At 31.8% G+C, this 13,159-nt stretch overlaps 1 protein-coding gene across 3 annotated transcripts in view; it reads left to right on the top strand.

Moving 5' to 3' along the window:
- The window catches only part of Su(H) (recombining binding protein suppressor of hairless), a 119,462-nt gene that overhangs the window by 50,606 nt on the left and 55,697 nt on the right, over positions 1-13,159 (top strand). Inside the window, exon 1 of one of the 3 annotated variants that reach the window (XM_067280049.1) lies at positions 2,859-3,325. The exons of the other annotated variants lie outside the window; for them this stretch is intronic. Within the exon in view, the coding sequence (XP_067136150.1) occupies positions 3,296-3,325 (30 nt within the window). The 5' untranslated portion in view covers positions 2,859-3,295. Of the gene's footprint in view, positions 1-2,858; positions 3,326-13,159 lie in introns of those variants that run through there. 3 annotated transcript variants of the gene reach the window in all.

The raw sequence follows: 13,159 nt of genomic DNA, 5'->3' as shown, positions 1-13,159 counted from the left end.
TATCAATCACGCGAATATAATTGATCCTAACTCACTCTATTCTTACACGCTAAGATACTTTAATGTTAATTTTCAAACGCAAGTAGTGATAGTTTTGTTCGACAGATGGAAGCACTAAAAGTAGTTAGATGTGGCTAATGAGGCGAGTATATAACCACATCTGTTTGAATTCTTCTTTGCAAGTGACACGTAACAACTTTACACATGGCTGTCCTCTTTTTTTACACTTAAAGACCTGTATTGATGAAGTGGATCGAGTATTAAGCTTTTCATTGTAACATCATTTGCGTTACGTACCACTAATTCCCACTTTTCGTTACCCGTGGGAATATTTAAATCCTTAATGATGTTTGCAATAGAATGGTCGGCTGACGTTTGTATTAATAGATTTGTGTATAATTATTTTAAACTTGAATCGAACTGTATTTGTAAATAACGAACATCATCTCAGCCATTTCTAATTTTATAATTAAGATAACTTTTCAGAGGGTGCAAAAACTTCTATTAGAGTAGGCCCTGTCAGTTTCCAGATCCTGTGAATGGGCCACACAATATGTTACGTGCACGCTCCATTTCTCCCTTAATCTATAGAGAACGGACGACAATCTCTGCTCTCCACCCATAAAGAGATATTATAGACTAGTGGCTACCAATCAACGCCTATTGTGAGAGAACAGATGCCTTGTCTGGCGATGAGTTAATCGCCAAATCCATGTGCAGCTTTCACTGTAAGCTGCATTGATCAGTTTAGAGAACCAGAAATTAGCCTCTCGTAATTTTTTCTATGATAACAAGCATCTGATAAAAATGCATTAAAGATAAGAAATTATTACAGAATTTTTTTGCGGTTTATAAACTTTAAAAGAATAATTAAATAACTAAAGATTGATAAGTGAAAGTAGCTTATTTCACTTTTGATTAGAATTGCACGAAATTGCCTTGATGAATTATTCTTTGCGTCCATACTTCATTTATATTTTGATTAATGGGATCGTTTACTTGAGAAGCGTTTTAACTCAATAATAGTTAATGTATTTCCGCTTTAATTTGTTTAAAAGGATGAGAATCGATTTATACCTTATTAAATAAGCGTTTAGAAATGTTCGCTTATTTAATAAATGTTTACTCTGGAATCTTCTGTGTGTAAAATTTTCTTGAATGATTTATTCTGTGGTTCTGATCATCTTCAAAGTGCTTACGAAGTTAGTTCATTTCTAATTATTGTTAGCTATGTGGAAGTATTGAATGTGTTTTAATTAATTTTTTGTGGGTTTAATGCATTTTGAAATATAATACAGTAGACAAGATTGATTTTGAGCTCAAAAATAGATTATCTTACAATCTCATAAATAAGATTAAGATAATTAGATAACAATGAATAAAACTTTTTTATTTAAATACTATCGATAGTGGAAATCTTATTAAGTGTTACTAAATGCTATTGTTGGAAATCCGTTAGAAATTAAAATTCTTCGTTAATGAGTTTGAACTTAAAATATTTTATTCTAAAATCTCGATTTAATTATTATTATTATTCTTATTCTTGAAGCTCTACCTAAATAATTAAACCCAAAATAATTTTCATACAATAAAAATTATCAAAGTTTGTCTTAATTAACAAATTCTTCATGCTGAAAATGCGATCTTGTCTGGCAGTTGTCAATGCGACTGACCAGAAGTCAATCTTTATTATTTTAACATATCAAATTTTTATTTCTTCTGTCATATTATTAAGATCAAAATATCGGAATTTTTTTTATAGTTACGTTGTATGTTTATAATATTAATGGCCCTATTATTCATTTATCATGAGCTGAAATTTATCGTAATTATTATTAACTATCTGTGATTAATGTAAATACGACTTTTTTTTTTCTCATTTCTGAAATTCTTTAATTCACTTAAAACTGAATGTGACAGTACTGTTCAATAATCTGCCAAATCAGTCAGAAAAAACATCGAGTTATGCTAATTAAATTGTAATGCGATGCACTTATTTCGATTTTTTTTTGTATTGACGAACATTCTCACGAAATTAGAATATAAAAAAGTAGTTTTTAATTCGTCTCGATATAAGTTCATTAAACTGGATCGTCTTAATGATAGCGTTTTCCATTTGTTTATGGTTCGTTTTGCTATCATTACTCTATTGTTTTCTGATCAGAGTAATCATAGGATTATCCGTGATAAAACATGTCCAGATTGAGCGTTAATAAATGGTTTCTTTCGTTCAGATGACTAATACTGACACGAATGAGTTTTTAATTTAATGTTCCATTACTCTTTTGTAAAAAATACGACTTTCTTGTCATGACGGAGTCTAAAAGGAATACTAATTTTATCGTGTAGTAGCTTCAAATGAAGATTGACAATCTCAATTACTGTACTTCGATAGTTTACATTTGAAGTAAGCAGGTGTGCAGTGTGGCCGGCTGAATAACCTTTATATTTTAAATTTATAGAACTGGAAACGAAGATAATAGAGTCAGTAATTAAGTTATACAATGTATTAAAGGATATTTATTAAAAGCTAATTATACTTTAACTTCCTGTTTCTGAGGTACGAAGATTAATTACCTCATTTGAAAATCTTTTTGAGTTTACTTTATTTCTCAGATTCGCACGGTCCTCAATTTGTCATACACAATGGCAAGAGGGCATGCGGTAAAGGCATAACGGGGGAACCGGTCCCTGTAGGGCACGCGACCGTCATTCCTAACAAGCCCATCGCGTGGTGTATCGTCCATATTGTTTAATCTTGGGACATTTCATATCCGGACGTTCATCTAACCATCTGTTGCTTACGGACAGAGACAGCTGATTTAGACTTATATACATTCGATATTCCCACGCCACTCGAATGACACTTGTCGCGCAACCTGCCCGTTTTGCGTTGTCGCTGGCGATAATCAAAACCGTGAGAAATGAAGGGCGCACGTTGTTCTATCGAAGGTCAATCCAATCACATACGAAACCCTTCCGGTTTCAGTAGCGTCCGATCGACGATTTAGTCGTATAGGAAGGGAAAACGATCGTAAGCGAAAAGGAAGGGGAGTGCGCAGTAGTTGGAACAGCGGTCTAAGCATTGTTCCCACGAGTCGGTGGCGAGTCGGTTTTCCCACGGATCTCCGATGCAGTCGACTGCACCCCACAGCAGTCAGTAGTTTGAGTGGGACAGTGAACGTACGTTTCCTAAATATCCTGTGCTGATGACTGACCAATACTGAAGACTGCACTTTCCCTCGGTGCTCGATGTGTACAAATGATACCCATATGAACACATGGCTACAAGACAATGAATGATGTAGGAATATTCCAAACTGAGGTAAGTTTCTTAGTTTTTGAGTGAAATTGTCACGTTCACTTTCCGATCGTGACGAGACGTACAGGCGAATGATATCCGGTTAGTAGTCGTGAGCCGTAGCGTTCTAGTTGACCTCGTTATGCCATCAAAACGGTTTGCAAGGAGACAGTCAAAATGTGATCACGTGGCGAAAATAAACTAGAAATGTGAGATGCTGCATATTTCGCTAGAAAACGCGCGCTTAGAAAAATAATGTCTGATTTGTTGGGTTCTCTTGTATGCACTAAGGCAGGCGATAAATGTGGCTATTCAGAGAGAGCATGTAGCGTGCCCCCTTAAGGGAGGGGACCGTCTTGGTTGAAAGCAAAACGACCTCGTGCCAATCATTTTCTGGAGCACTCTCCACTCAACCTGGAGGTCAATTCAAGGTCGCTTTTCTTAAAAGAAATTTTCGCTGATTTGTCAATATACTTTATTAAGGAACGTGAAAAGGGTTATTGGTAATCGTCCAGCCGTTGGTCCATACCTTCTCACGCTCTGATTCCTCCTATCTGTTACCCTACTGACATCTGACCTTCGGGGTCAATTTTGATCGTCTTGTACTTCATTGGATGAAATAACAGTAGGTTTAAATTGATCTTAGTCCAGATTTCCACTCGATATTACCAAACTCGAAACTGCAGGAATATATCTTAAAGTGAAATTTTTTTAATGTAGAGGAGGCATTTTTCAAATTGCGTGGTCACTGACCAGATTGTGAAGTTTACTTTTGCGAGTAGTTTAGTTAATTTCCTTTGTGATGGTTTGTTAACTTATCAATGTAATCTGTTTTTCCCACGAGAATTTACTCAATGAAATGAAGTCCTCAGCTACTAGCTCCTCTGTGCTGTGCTTTAATTGTGCCATTGTCGTCGTTACTTTCTCACGGCCGCAAGGCACAGGACCTTTCCCACGCTCATCAGTCCTACAGCTCTCCCAGAGGGCGGTAGTGTACGGGTCAGGGCTATTAATTAAGCGAATCGTCCACCAGGGGGCTGGTGAAGTGGCGGGTTTTTGAAAATCTGCGTATATTAATTAATTGTTGCGACACATCCTCCTCAAATTTAAATCTCAACTAACATTTTAACTCTCTAATTGATAGGTTAGGATAACAAATACCGTTACATTCACTACACTGCGATAGCATCTTAGAAATGTTATTCAGCGATGGGTGTGTCCGAAAAGATACGGTGCGGGACCCTCATTAGCTTTTTTCTTATTAATTTTTATTTAACAGAGTGTTTAGCCCATATTACAAAAACTAGACTTTTGAAATGGTACAGTGAAAATGTATAAAGCAAGAGATATTTTGAAATGAGAAAACTAAACGAATAATGTGAAAAACATCGATAAACGATATTCATGCTTCCCAAAAATGTTAGGGTAAACAATTTTCGATTGTTATGAATCATCGCAATCGACCATCACTGAGATATAGCCTACAACACATTCATTCTATATTCTCAAATGCAGCGGCATTTAATCATATCTAGTTAACGTGAATTGTTTATATTTTTTGCTTAAATTCCACATGGTAGTTGTTTTAATAATTAATTTGGTAATTGCTATATTGAATAAATCCTTGGTCTTTTATTCCGGTTTGCATGCGAGATGATAAAGATAACTCATGCATAAAACAGTTGCACCTGTTTAGATAACTGTACTGATTGCATGTATAACGTAAGAAAAAGTACTTTATCCGGCATTTTATCAAATTACGTAATATTTTCATTCTGTTTTTTACAGACTGTCAAAATGTCATTTCTTTACACGATAAATGGGTTAGCTAACAAGAGGGTTTTTCCAATAGGAAAAAAATAATTGTTATACGAAATCCCAAAACTATTGTTTTGTTGTACATCGCTTATGACGTAGCCTATCTAGAAAATGTGATCTAGAAATTATGTAAACGAGCATCGTTTGCTAGAATAAATTCATGTAATAATAATTGTGGTTTGATTAAATACATGATTTATCGCAGGGATTTAATATTGAAGACTTAGTATTGAAATCACATTCATTTGACAAGCGATTAATGACCTATGATCGATTGAATAATTTATTCATATCTTTGCAGATCAACTTTTTTGATACATATAAATTTTAATATTTAAATTAGCCGTCTTCACCAACTTATTAAAACGTGGAATAAAATTTTTCTTTTTCGCAGTTGATTTTTAGCTGCATTTATTTAGTATTGTTAGTTTCCTATCAAACTACACAAAGTTATTTGCAACGTTTCAAAATATTTATGTCCGATATCTGAGAATTTAAGATAAAAAGTTATCGTTTTCGTGACATATTGCAACTTTCTGATATATCTTTAGTGTCCGGTTTATACTTTTGAAAGAAAAAGGACTATTAGTTAATATCAAGTAACAGTTGTTTGTTTTAATGCTTTAATTAAAAAACTTGCATTGAAAAAGTGTCTGAAATAATAACTTTGCAAGTTGAGGACGATTATAACACTTTGTAAGCGTTTAATTTATACCTGAAAATAGGCCGAGTAATTGATAACCGTCATTCCTGAGGTTGTCGGCATTCTTTGAGTTATATTAAGTTTTAGTAACCTTTTAATGGTTGTTTTCCTCTACACTAGATAATTTTGTATAATGCAGCGTGTCATTTGCGAACTAAAGAATAGGTTAATCCTAATTGTTTGAATTTAGCACGAATATAAAACATTGAAATTAATATCGTATTAAAGAAACAATAGAGTTTTAGTAAATGTATTCTCTTCTCACGTCGATAAAATTTGGCTTTCTCTAAAAACATTATCGCAACAACGATATTAACTTTGTTATGTACTGTACGTGCATTTGAATAAGCATATCTTACAAAAGGAATATAAATGCTAGGAAATCACGAAAGTACATGCATGCAACATCTTATTCGGGTTAAGAATTAAGTGCAGATCTATATTCCAATACTGAGAAAGAATCAGGTTATGGCCAAAGAGTACACAGGATTTTGTTAGATGCCCCAGTTTACTTAGAATGTATGCTGCACCTGTTTTATGGAAGTAATCCTCTGCAGAACGTCGCATTCACACGCCAACCGCTTAGCGATCCGGTGTTGTGTTTAATCTGCAGCCGTCAAAACTCAGCCTAAGGGTGCAGTGGGAAAGCATATCTGCCACGTGTTGTTTCTCTCCTTTATTTCCACCTGTCTGGCTGGATTGAGATTATTTTTAATCCAGCGTAAAATAAAACCACCTCGTGCACGCTTTTGGATTGAACATCTGCTTCTCGCGTTTTACTCATTAACTGAAAAAGTATGTATACAATATACATGATTTAAAATGTGTATCATTATTCATTTAATTGTTAACTTTGAACTATTACTGTAATTGTGTAGTATTCGATGTTACGGTATACCGAAGAAAGACGTTCTGTATTATCTTTTGCAAAATATACGCAGTTCTTAATTATATATACGCAATTATTTTATTTCATTTTTATTTTTTATACTAAAGCAATCTTTTCGAGAAAATGTTTCTTAAAATATCGAAAAGAAAACAGCTGCAGAAAGAAAATCCATTTTCTTTACAGCGCTGTGAGAAAAGTCGACAGCTGTTTACAAGATATTTGGAAAGGAGTTTAACATTATTTACGAAGCACACAGCGTAAATGGGCAACTTCGAAAATTTCTTTATTTCTTCTTTTTTTTATTATTAAACTGAAGAAGTTAAAATCTGTCGAATAAAATTAGACTCAAAACGTGAAATAAGGACATTCTGTCACGTGATTGCTATTGATAATATCTCATTTAGGGTCGATAATGAGTATTAAGATACGTAGTTTATGGGAATACAAAGCAGCTGATACAATTTATCTATCGCTGTTTCGCTTTTATAAATCCCGAAATGTGGTGCCATATGCTACCGTTTGGTCGATTGTTACTTCGTCCTGTCTATAAATCAACGGTGGTGGTCTCCACGTTAAATGCTTCGTTGTCTTTAAACGACAACAACCTTCCATTGACTTTTCAATGGGTGGAGATTTTCTTTCTTTTCTATGACGGTGGTTATCGATTGTCTACTCTTACACTGATGTATTACCGTATTTGTTAGATTGTTTTATGGACTGAATAAAGTTAAATATAAAGTTATTGCCAATAACTTAAAAAATAATTCATAGCATAGAGAATTTAAAGGATATTAATGAACGCATGACTGGAGAGTGAAGGGCAGACTCTGTGATGATGTAAGAGGGGAAATCTGGTACCTGTTCATTTCTTACGTTTTATTTTCTTTTGTTTGGAATGAATTAATCAAAAATGTCGCATTTAGACGAAATAGAACAAATTTGACCATTATGATGATAAGATTTTTGTAAGTTTGCGATAAGAAAAACTTTTTGAAATGTAGTTAATGATATTGAACTGTGTGTTAGGAATATAATTTTGAAGAAATGTGTCAAATATTATAGTGGATTTCGATTTTAAAAATCGATCTAAAAGTTTTGTTTAATTAAAGTAGTAATAAAATATTGCAATAAAAACAGTTAAACGTTTTGTAATTTTTTCCACGAATATTAGTTATTTTTTAAATTGATTAGATTTTTTTTCAATAAGAAAATTAATATCTATTTATAGAAGTTTTTTGAAAACACTAATTATGCTATACGAATGTTAAAATGTTATTTCTCACTTTACTCGTCATCGGCTTTCCGATAACATTCAGCATCTAACTTTATGTGCACGCTATGCACTTTTCGTGACTGTCATTGTATGATTTATTGGTTATCGAATGTTGTCAGTCGATGTCTATTTATCGATATTTTGGATACGTCTGCAATTAGTTTACCTCAATAAAACACTTTACTTCTACATTATAATTCACTTTTAAAATGCGTAAAAATATATCAAAAGCATTTCCACTATATCGTCGGTTTATTTCACCGACTAAAAGCAGATAAATCGATATTTGTGGATAAAGTCGTATTTGCAGATGGCACTTCCATCTGACGGTCCTTTCGGTTCTCAGAGACGAGTAAAACCACTCGAATGTCGAATCAGACAAGCGAATCTACCTCCCTTTCCTTCCCCCTCTGACTCAACTTATTGATTGTCGATAACGTAGTCCAGCTGTGACGGCTGAATTGTGCGGTTAGAAGAGACACTCGACTCCTCACCCACCCTTTCACCTGCCATTGTTTGAACTGTAGTACCGAACCAAGTTTCAATTACGTATTCATCGAAGATAATACGGGAATTTTTAACATTAGCAGGTGGAAAGAAGACTTTTATCTATGTTCTTAGTAAAATATGCAGTATTAGGTTATAATTGCAATTTGTTTGATTTAAACACATGCAATGCAACTTTTAAATTTATTTTGAATATTAGAAAATTTTACCTATAAATTTCATGAATATACTGTGTGTGCATATAGACATATATATATATATACAATATGTATGCCTTGATTATATTAAATATAAGACACAATCATTTATTATAAGTTATGTCATTATAATCAGAATGCACCAATAAAATGTTTTAAACTTTTAGTTAACTTTTAGAATCACTGAAAATTATTAAATTAAAAAAACTTAATTTATAAAAATTTAGCTTACTACAGAAGATTGATTCCTTTTCATATGAATGAATTTACTAATCTCACAGTTTATGTAAATCCATGATGCCACCGATGGTTGTCTATAGCTACCCTATTCTCAGGCTTTAGCATAGCATCTTACTTTCCATTGAAGGAGACTGGCTTGAAGAGATGAGATGGATAGTTTTTCTATTCACCTATGCAGATTTTCCATGTACCATCCATTGTTGTGACATTTTTTCAGTTGCTGTTTTTAGCATTCTAAAGCCACAGAAGTCCATTAAGCTGGCATTGGGACTTGTGGAAGAGATGGAAGTCATCACCTTGATACCTTCCATTTCAGCATAGAAAGAGATGATTTTACAGTTTGTGTCAAAGCTTTCAACCAAGTTTGTATTCACACGATTTAAACATGGTCAGCATTATTTCAGCACTGGTTAGACAGTTCTGGACTGACAATTCTCAAATATAATTGTTTTTCATAATGTGTCTTGAAAATACAGAGCATTTATTTTTGTGTTCTTAGCCAATCATATCTGAAGCTTTCCTCTGTGACAGTATTCAATGATAATTGGGAAACCTTTGGGGAATGCTTCCTTGCATTGTTGAATACACTTCAACTTTTTTTATTAATTGGACAATTAAGTGATTTCCTGAATTTTATTGCAATCTGATAGATCCAGTCTTTATCTAACATAGCTTCAAACTTTTACTTCTCACCAGAGAGATACTCTTCATGTAGATTGCAAGTTATCATTCTTTTCTGATGATGCTAAGATATCAAAGTGTGTTCTCACATTTTATGGACTATCTGGAGCTGCATTTTCTGTTTTGCTGATGGTTGATTCTGCAACTCTTACCTTCTCAGCCATTGCATGTTACATTAACGGATTCTCTTGTAAAGCAGGCACTGCACAGTCTTCTAGAGCAGTAATTCTTAACAGGGAGCTGCAGCCCCCTAGGGGTCCATAAGTAGTTTGCCAAGGGGCTGCAAAATTATGCAAAATTTCCTTCAGAATATAATAAAAAGAAAATTGATGTATAACTGAATATCGTATTGAAAAGTGAAATAAAAAAGATAAAATTTTCCTATTTATTTTTTATTTCTTCCTACATACAACTTTGTTAGTATAGAAGAAATAAGTAAAAATTTGCTACTTACACCGCAGTATTTACTTCTTTTATTCCAAAGTAATTCTAAGAAACTATTAATGCTTGGAATTTTAAAAATAATTAGGAAAAATAGTAGGCTTAGTAGTAGGCTTTGAAAATTTAAATATTTTTGCAAAAGATATGCAAAATCTTCATGACAAGTTGTGGGTGTTTTAGTTTAGTTTTAGCATTGACTTTGGATCGATTTATCGACATGTTTCTTATTTTATTTTTTAAAAATTAATGAGTTTTCATGTTTAATTGTGAAATTTGAATGTTATTTAAATAGATAATGAAATAATAAAGATATGATTTACATTTATTATATAAAAATAAAGCAATAATAAAAAATCAATTTATTATAGACAATATAACAAATATAAATTATTATTAAAAAAATGGAGGTCACAAAAAAATTATGAAATATTTGGTGGGCCGTGAGTATAAAAAGGTTAAGAACCACTGTTCTAGAGCAGTGTTTCTCAAACTTTTTGGACCGCAACCCCCCTTCTGCACTTGAAATTTCAAAGGACCCTGAAGAATGAGTATGTGTCGAAAAACGTCCCGGAGGGAGGGGGTTAGGCTCGTATTTAAATATTTATATTGTTTTTATTATTTATATATGCAATTTATTAAGTAAAAATTATTTTATATAGTTTTTATTTCTATTATTTCTAAACATGAATCCATAGTAAATTTATAAAGTATTTGAAAAAATTGATCTGCATCAATTTTTCAGCGACCCCCAAATATTTTTCACGACCCCCACTTTGAGAATCACTGTTCTAGAGGACTAGTGTTTTTGGAGCTAGGCATCTTGTGACAGCTTTTGTTGGAGTTCCCTTCACTGACATGTCATGATTTCATACTCACATAATTATGTTGCTGATTCTGACTCTTCTTATACTGATGGAATATTTTGCTATAACTGAATTTAGCATGGAAAAGGGCAGTTACTTATCCTTCTCGAAATGAATTAATTTTAGGGTCATAACTTTATGACTATTATGAAATGAATTGCATTCAAAACTACGTAGTTGATAGCCAGTAATTCATGTGCACCAACTTTCAATTTGTTCAGGAATCAATCTTCTATAATACATCTAAATCAAATATGGTTACTGTATATATAAAAAAAAAATATTATCACTGTTAAATTTGTTATTGAGGATTACAGACAATGAAATTTTATATTTAGTTGTATTTATTTGTATTTTACATCTATGAATTGATTATATTGAGGCACATTTTCCTCATGATGAAATGGTAATAAAATTTTTAAGAGTGTAAATAATAATAGTTATTCATTAAAATTAACTATATTATTCCTTTTAAGACGAAATTGCCATTAGGCTACTGTAAGAATAAAAATATTTGGTAGATTTTTCTTTGAAATATTGTTATTGAAACTTAAAATTTCTAATTTCAGAATATATAGTAAACTTTTGGGAAGAGGCACAAGTTTATAATTTTGAAATACATTCTCTAAACAAAAACTATTTTCTGAACAATAAATAAATAAACCTTTAAAAACCAGTAGTAGTTTTTAATAAAGGACATTTTCAGCTATATTAGTAGCTATTACCAGGTTCAAGAACATGTTTGTGTGTGTGTGTGTGTTTAATTTTTTTAACAGCTTTTATTAGAAATTTGAAAAGTTAATATATATATATATATATATTTTTTTAAACTTGAAAACTTGATGGGTCCTAGCAAAGTTTTTGAGAGGATAGGATAGTTAGGATTGCCAGACATCCTTTATTTCAGCTAAACTGTCCTTGTTTTTTATTGAATTGAGAGAGGATGCAATTTGTTCTTTATTTTCATCTTTCAATGCCTGTGTTTTTTGTAAAATAGAAATGGCAGATTTCCTTATAAACATATGCTTAACCTTATATATCAATCCATATTTTTCTCCAAGCTGTGGTTTAACATTAAATATTTTAAATTCTAAATTAAACTGAAACTTAAAAGTATTTTTAATTAATATGAAATTTTTAATATTTTTAAAATCATATTCTATAATTTTAAAATTAAAGTCTAAAAAATAAAAGTAGAATATTTATAAAAGAAATTACTGAACAACTAGAAGACAATTAAGATAATAAATTTACATTTTTAAACTTTAGTCAAGCTTTTATTGTTTTATAATTACAACTGAAATATGTTTATTAATGTTATTTATTTTTATTTTACTTTTACTTCATTATAATTTAAATTTTATATCTTCTATTTCTGTTTGGAATACTATGTTCTATTTATTCAGTTCAAAATTTACTTGTTTGATAACTGATAGGCCTTCGTCACTTATCAAATGCATATCAAATTTGGTTCGAAATTGTTATTATATATTAAATATTAACTTGCTGGAGTTATTTAAGACATTTTTATATAGAATGCCTAGTTATGAACTAAACACATAAATAAACACTCTTAAAAACCTTTTGACCACAGCCGTTTTTTACTATTCTTCTAACATTTTTGGTTATTTTCAGCTAGTAAGATATCGGCAGTGTGGAGAAATAGCGTTTTGTAATGACGAAAGGTAGCAACATCTTAGAAAACCGATTCCGGTAGCTTGTTACATGGACATTGTATTTAATATACAATTGTATTAGGTGTAATCTGTTTTATTATTCAGGTGAATTTGTTATCATGGTTGGTGTGTGTTTTATTTTTATTTTTATTTTTATTGTTATTGTCAATCTCCCGTTAGGAGATTGCACATCGAAATATTTCAAAAAGCGTTCCACAACAATTTTTGTTGATAGTTCAGATTCCAGCCACATTCAATTGTGGTTGTTCTTGAAAAAGGTTATTAAAAATAACCAAAAATGTTGGAAGAATAGTAAAAAACGGCTGTGGTTAAAAGGTTTTTAAGAGTGTTTATTTATGTATTTACATAACACAGTCATGGAAGAATTTAAAGTTTATGAACTAAAAAATCATTTAATTTTACTTTGTTTTGAAATAGGATGGGGTGGAGTAAATGTTGGAGAGTTGTAGCTTAACTAGTATTAATCATTTTTAAGTGTCCTTTAATCCAGTCATAAAGTCTAGGAACCAGAAATGTAGCTCAGTTGTAGTTTAGTAAGACCAAGATTTG

This window comes from Centruroides vittatus, unplaced genomic scaffold (assembly GCF_030686945.1).
Source record: "Centruroides vittatus isolate TY-2023 unplaced genomic scaffold, ASM3068694v2 contig_880, whole genome shotgun sequence".
Classification (NCBI taxonomy): domain Eukaryota; kingdom Metazoa; phylum Arthropoda; class Arachnida; order Scorpiones; family Buthidae; genus Centruroides; species Centruroides vittatus.
The sequence above is the reverse complement of the archived record's forward strand: the minus strand, read 5'-3'. Positions and strand labels throughout refer to the sequence as shown.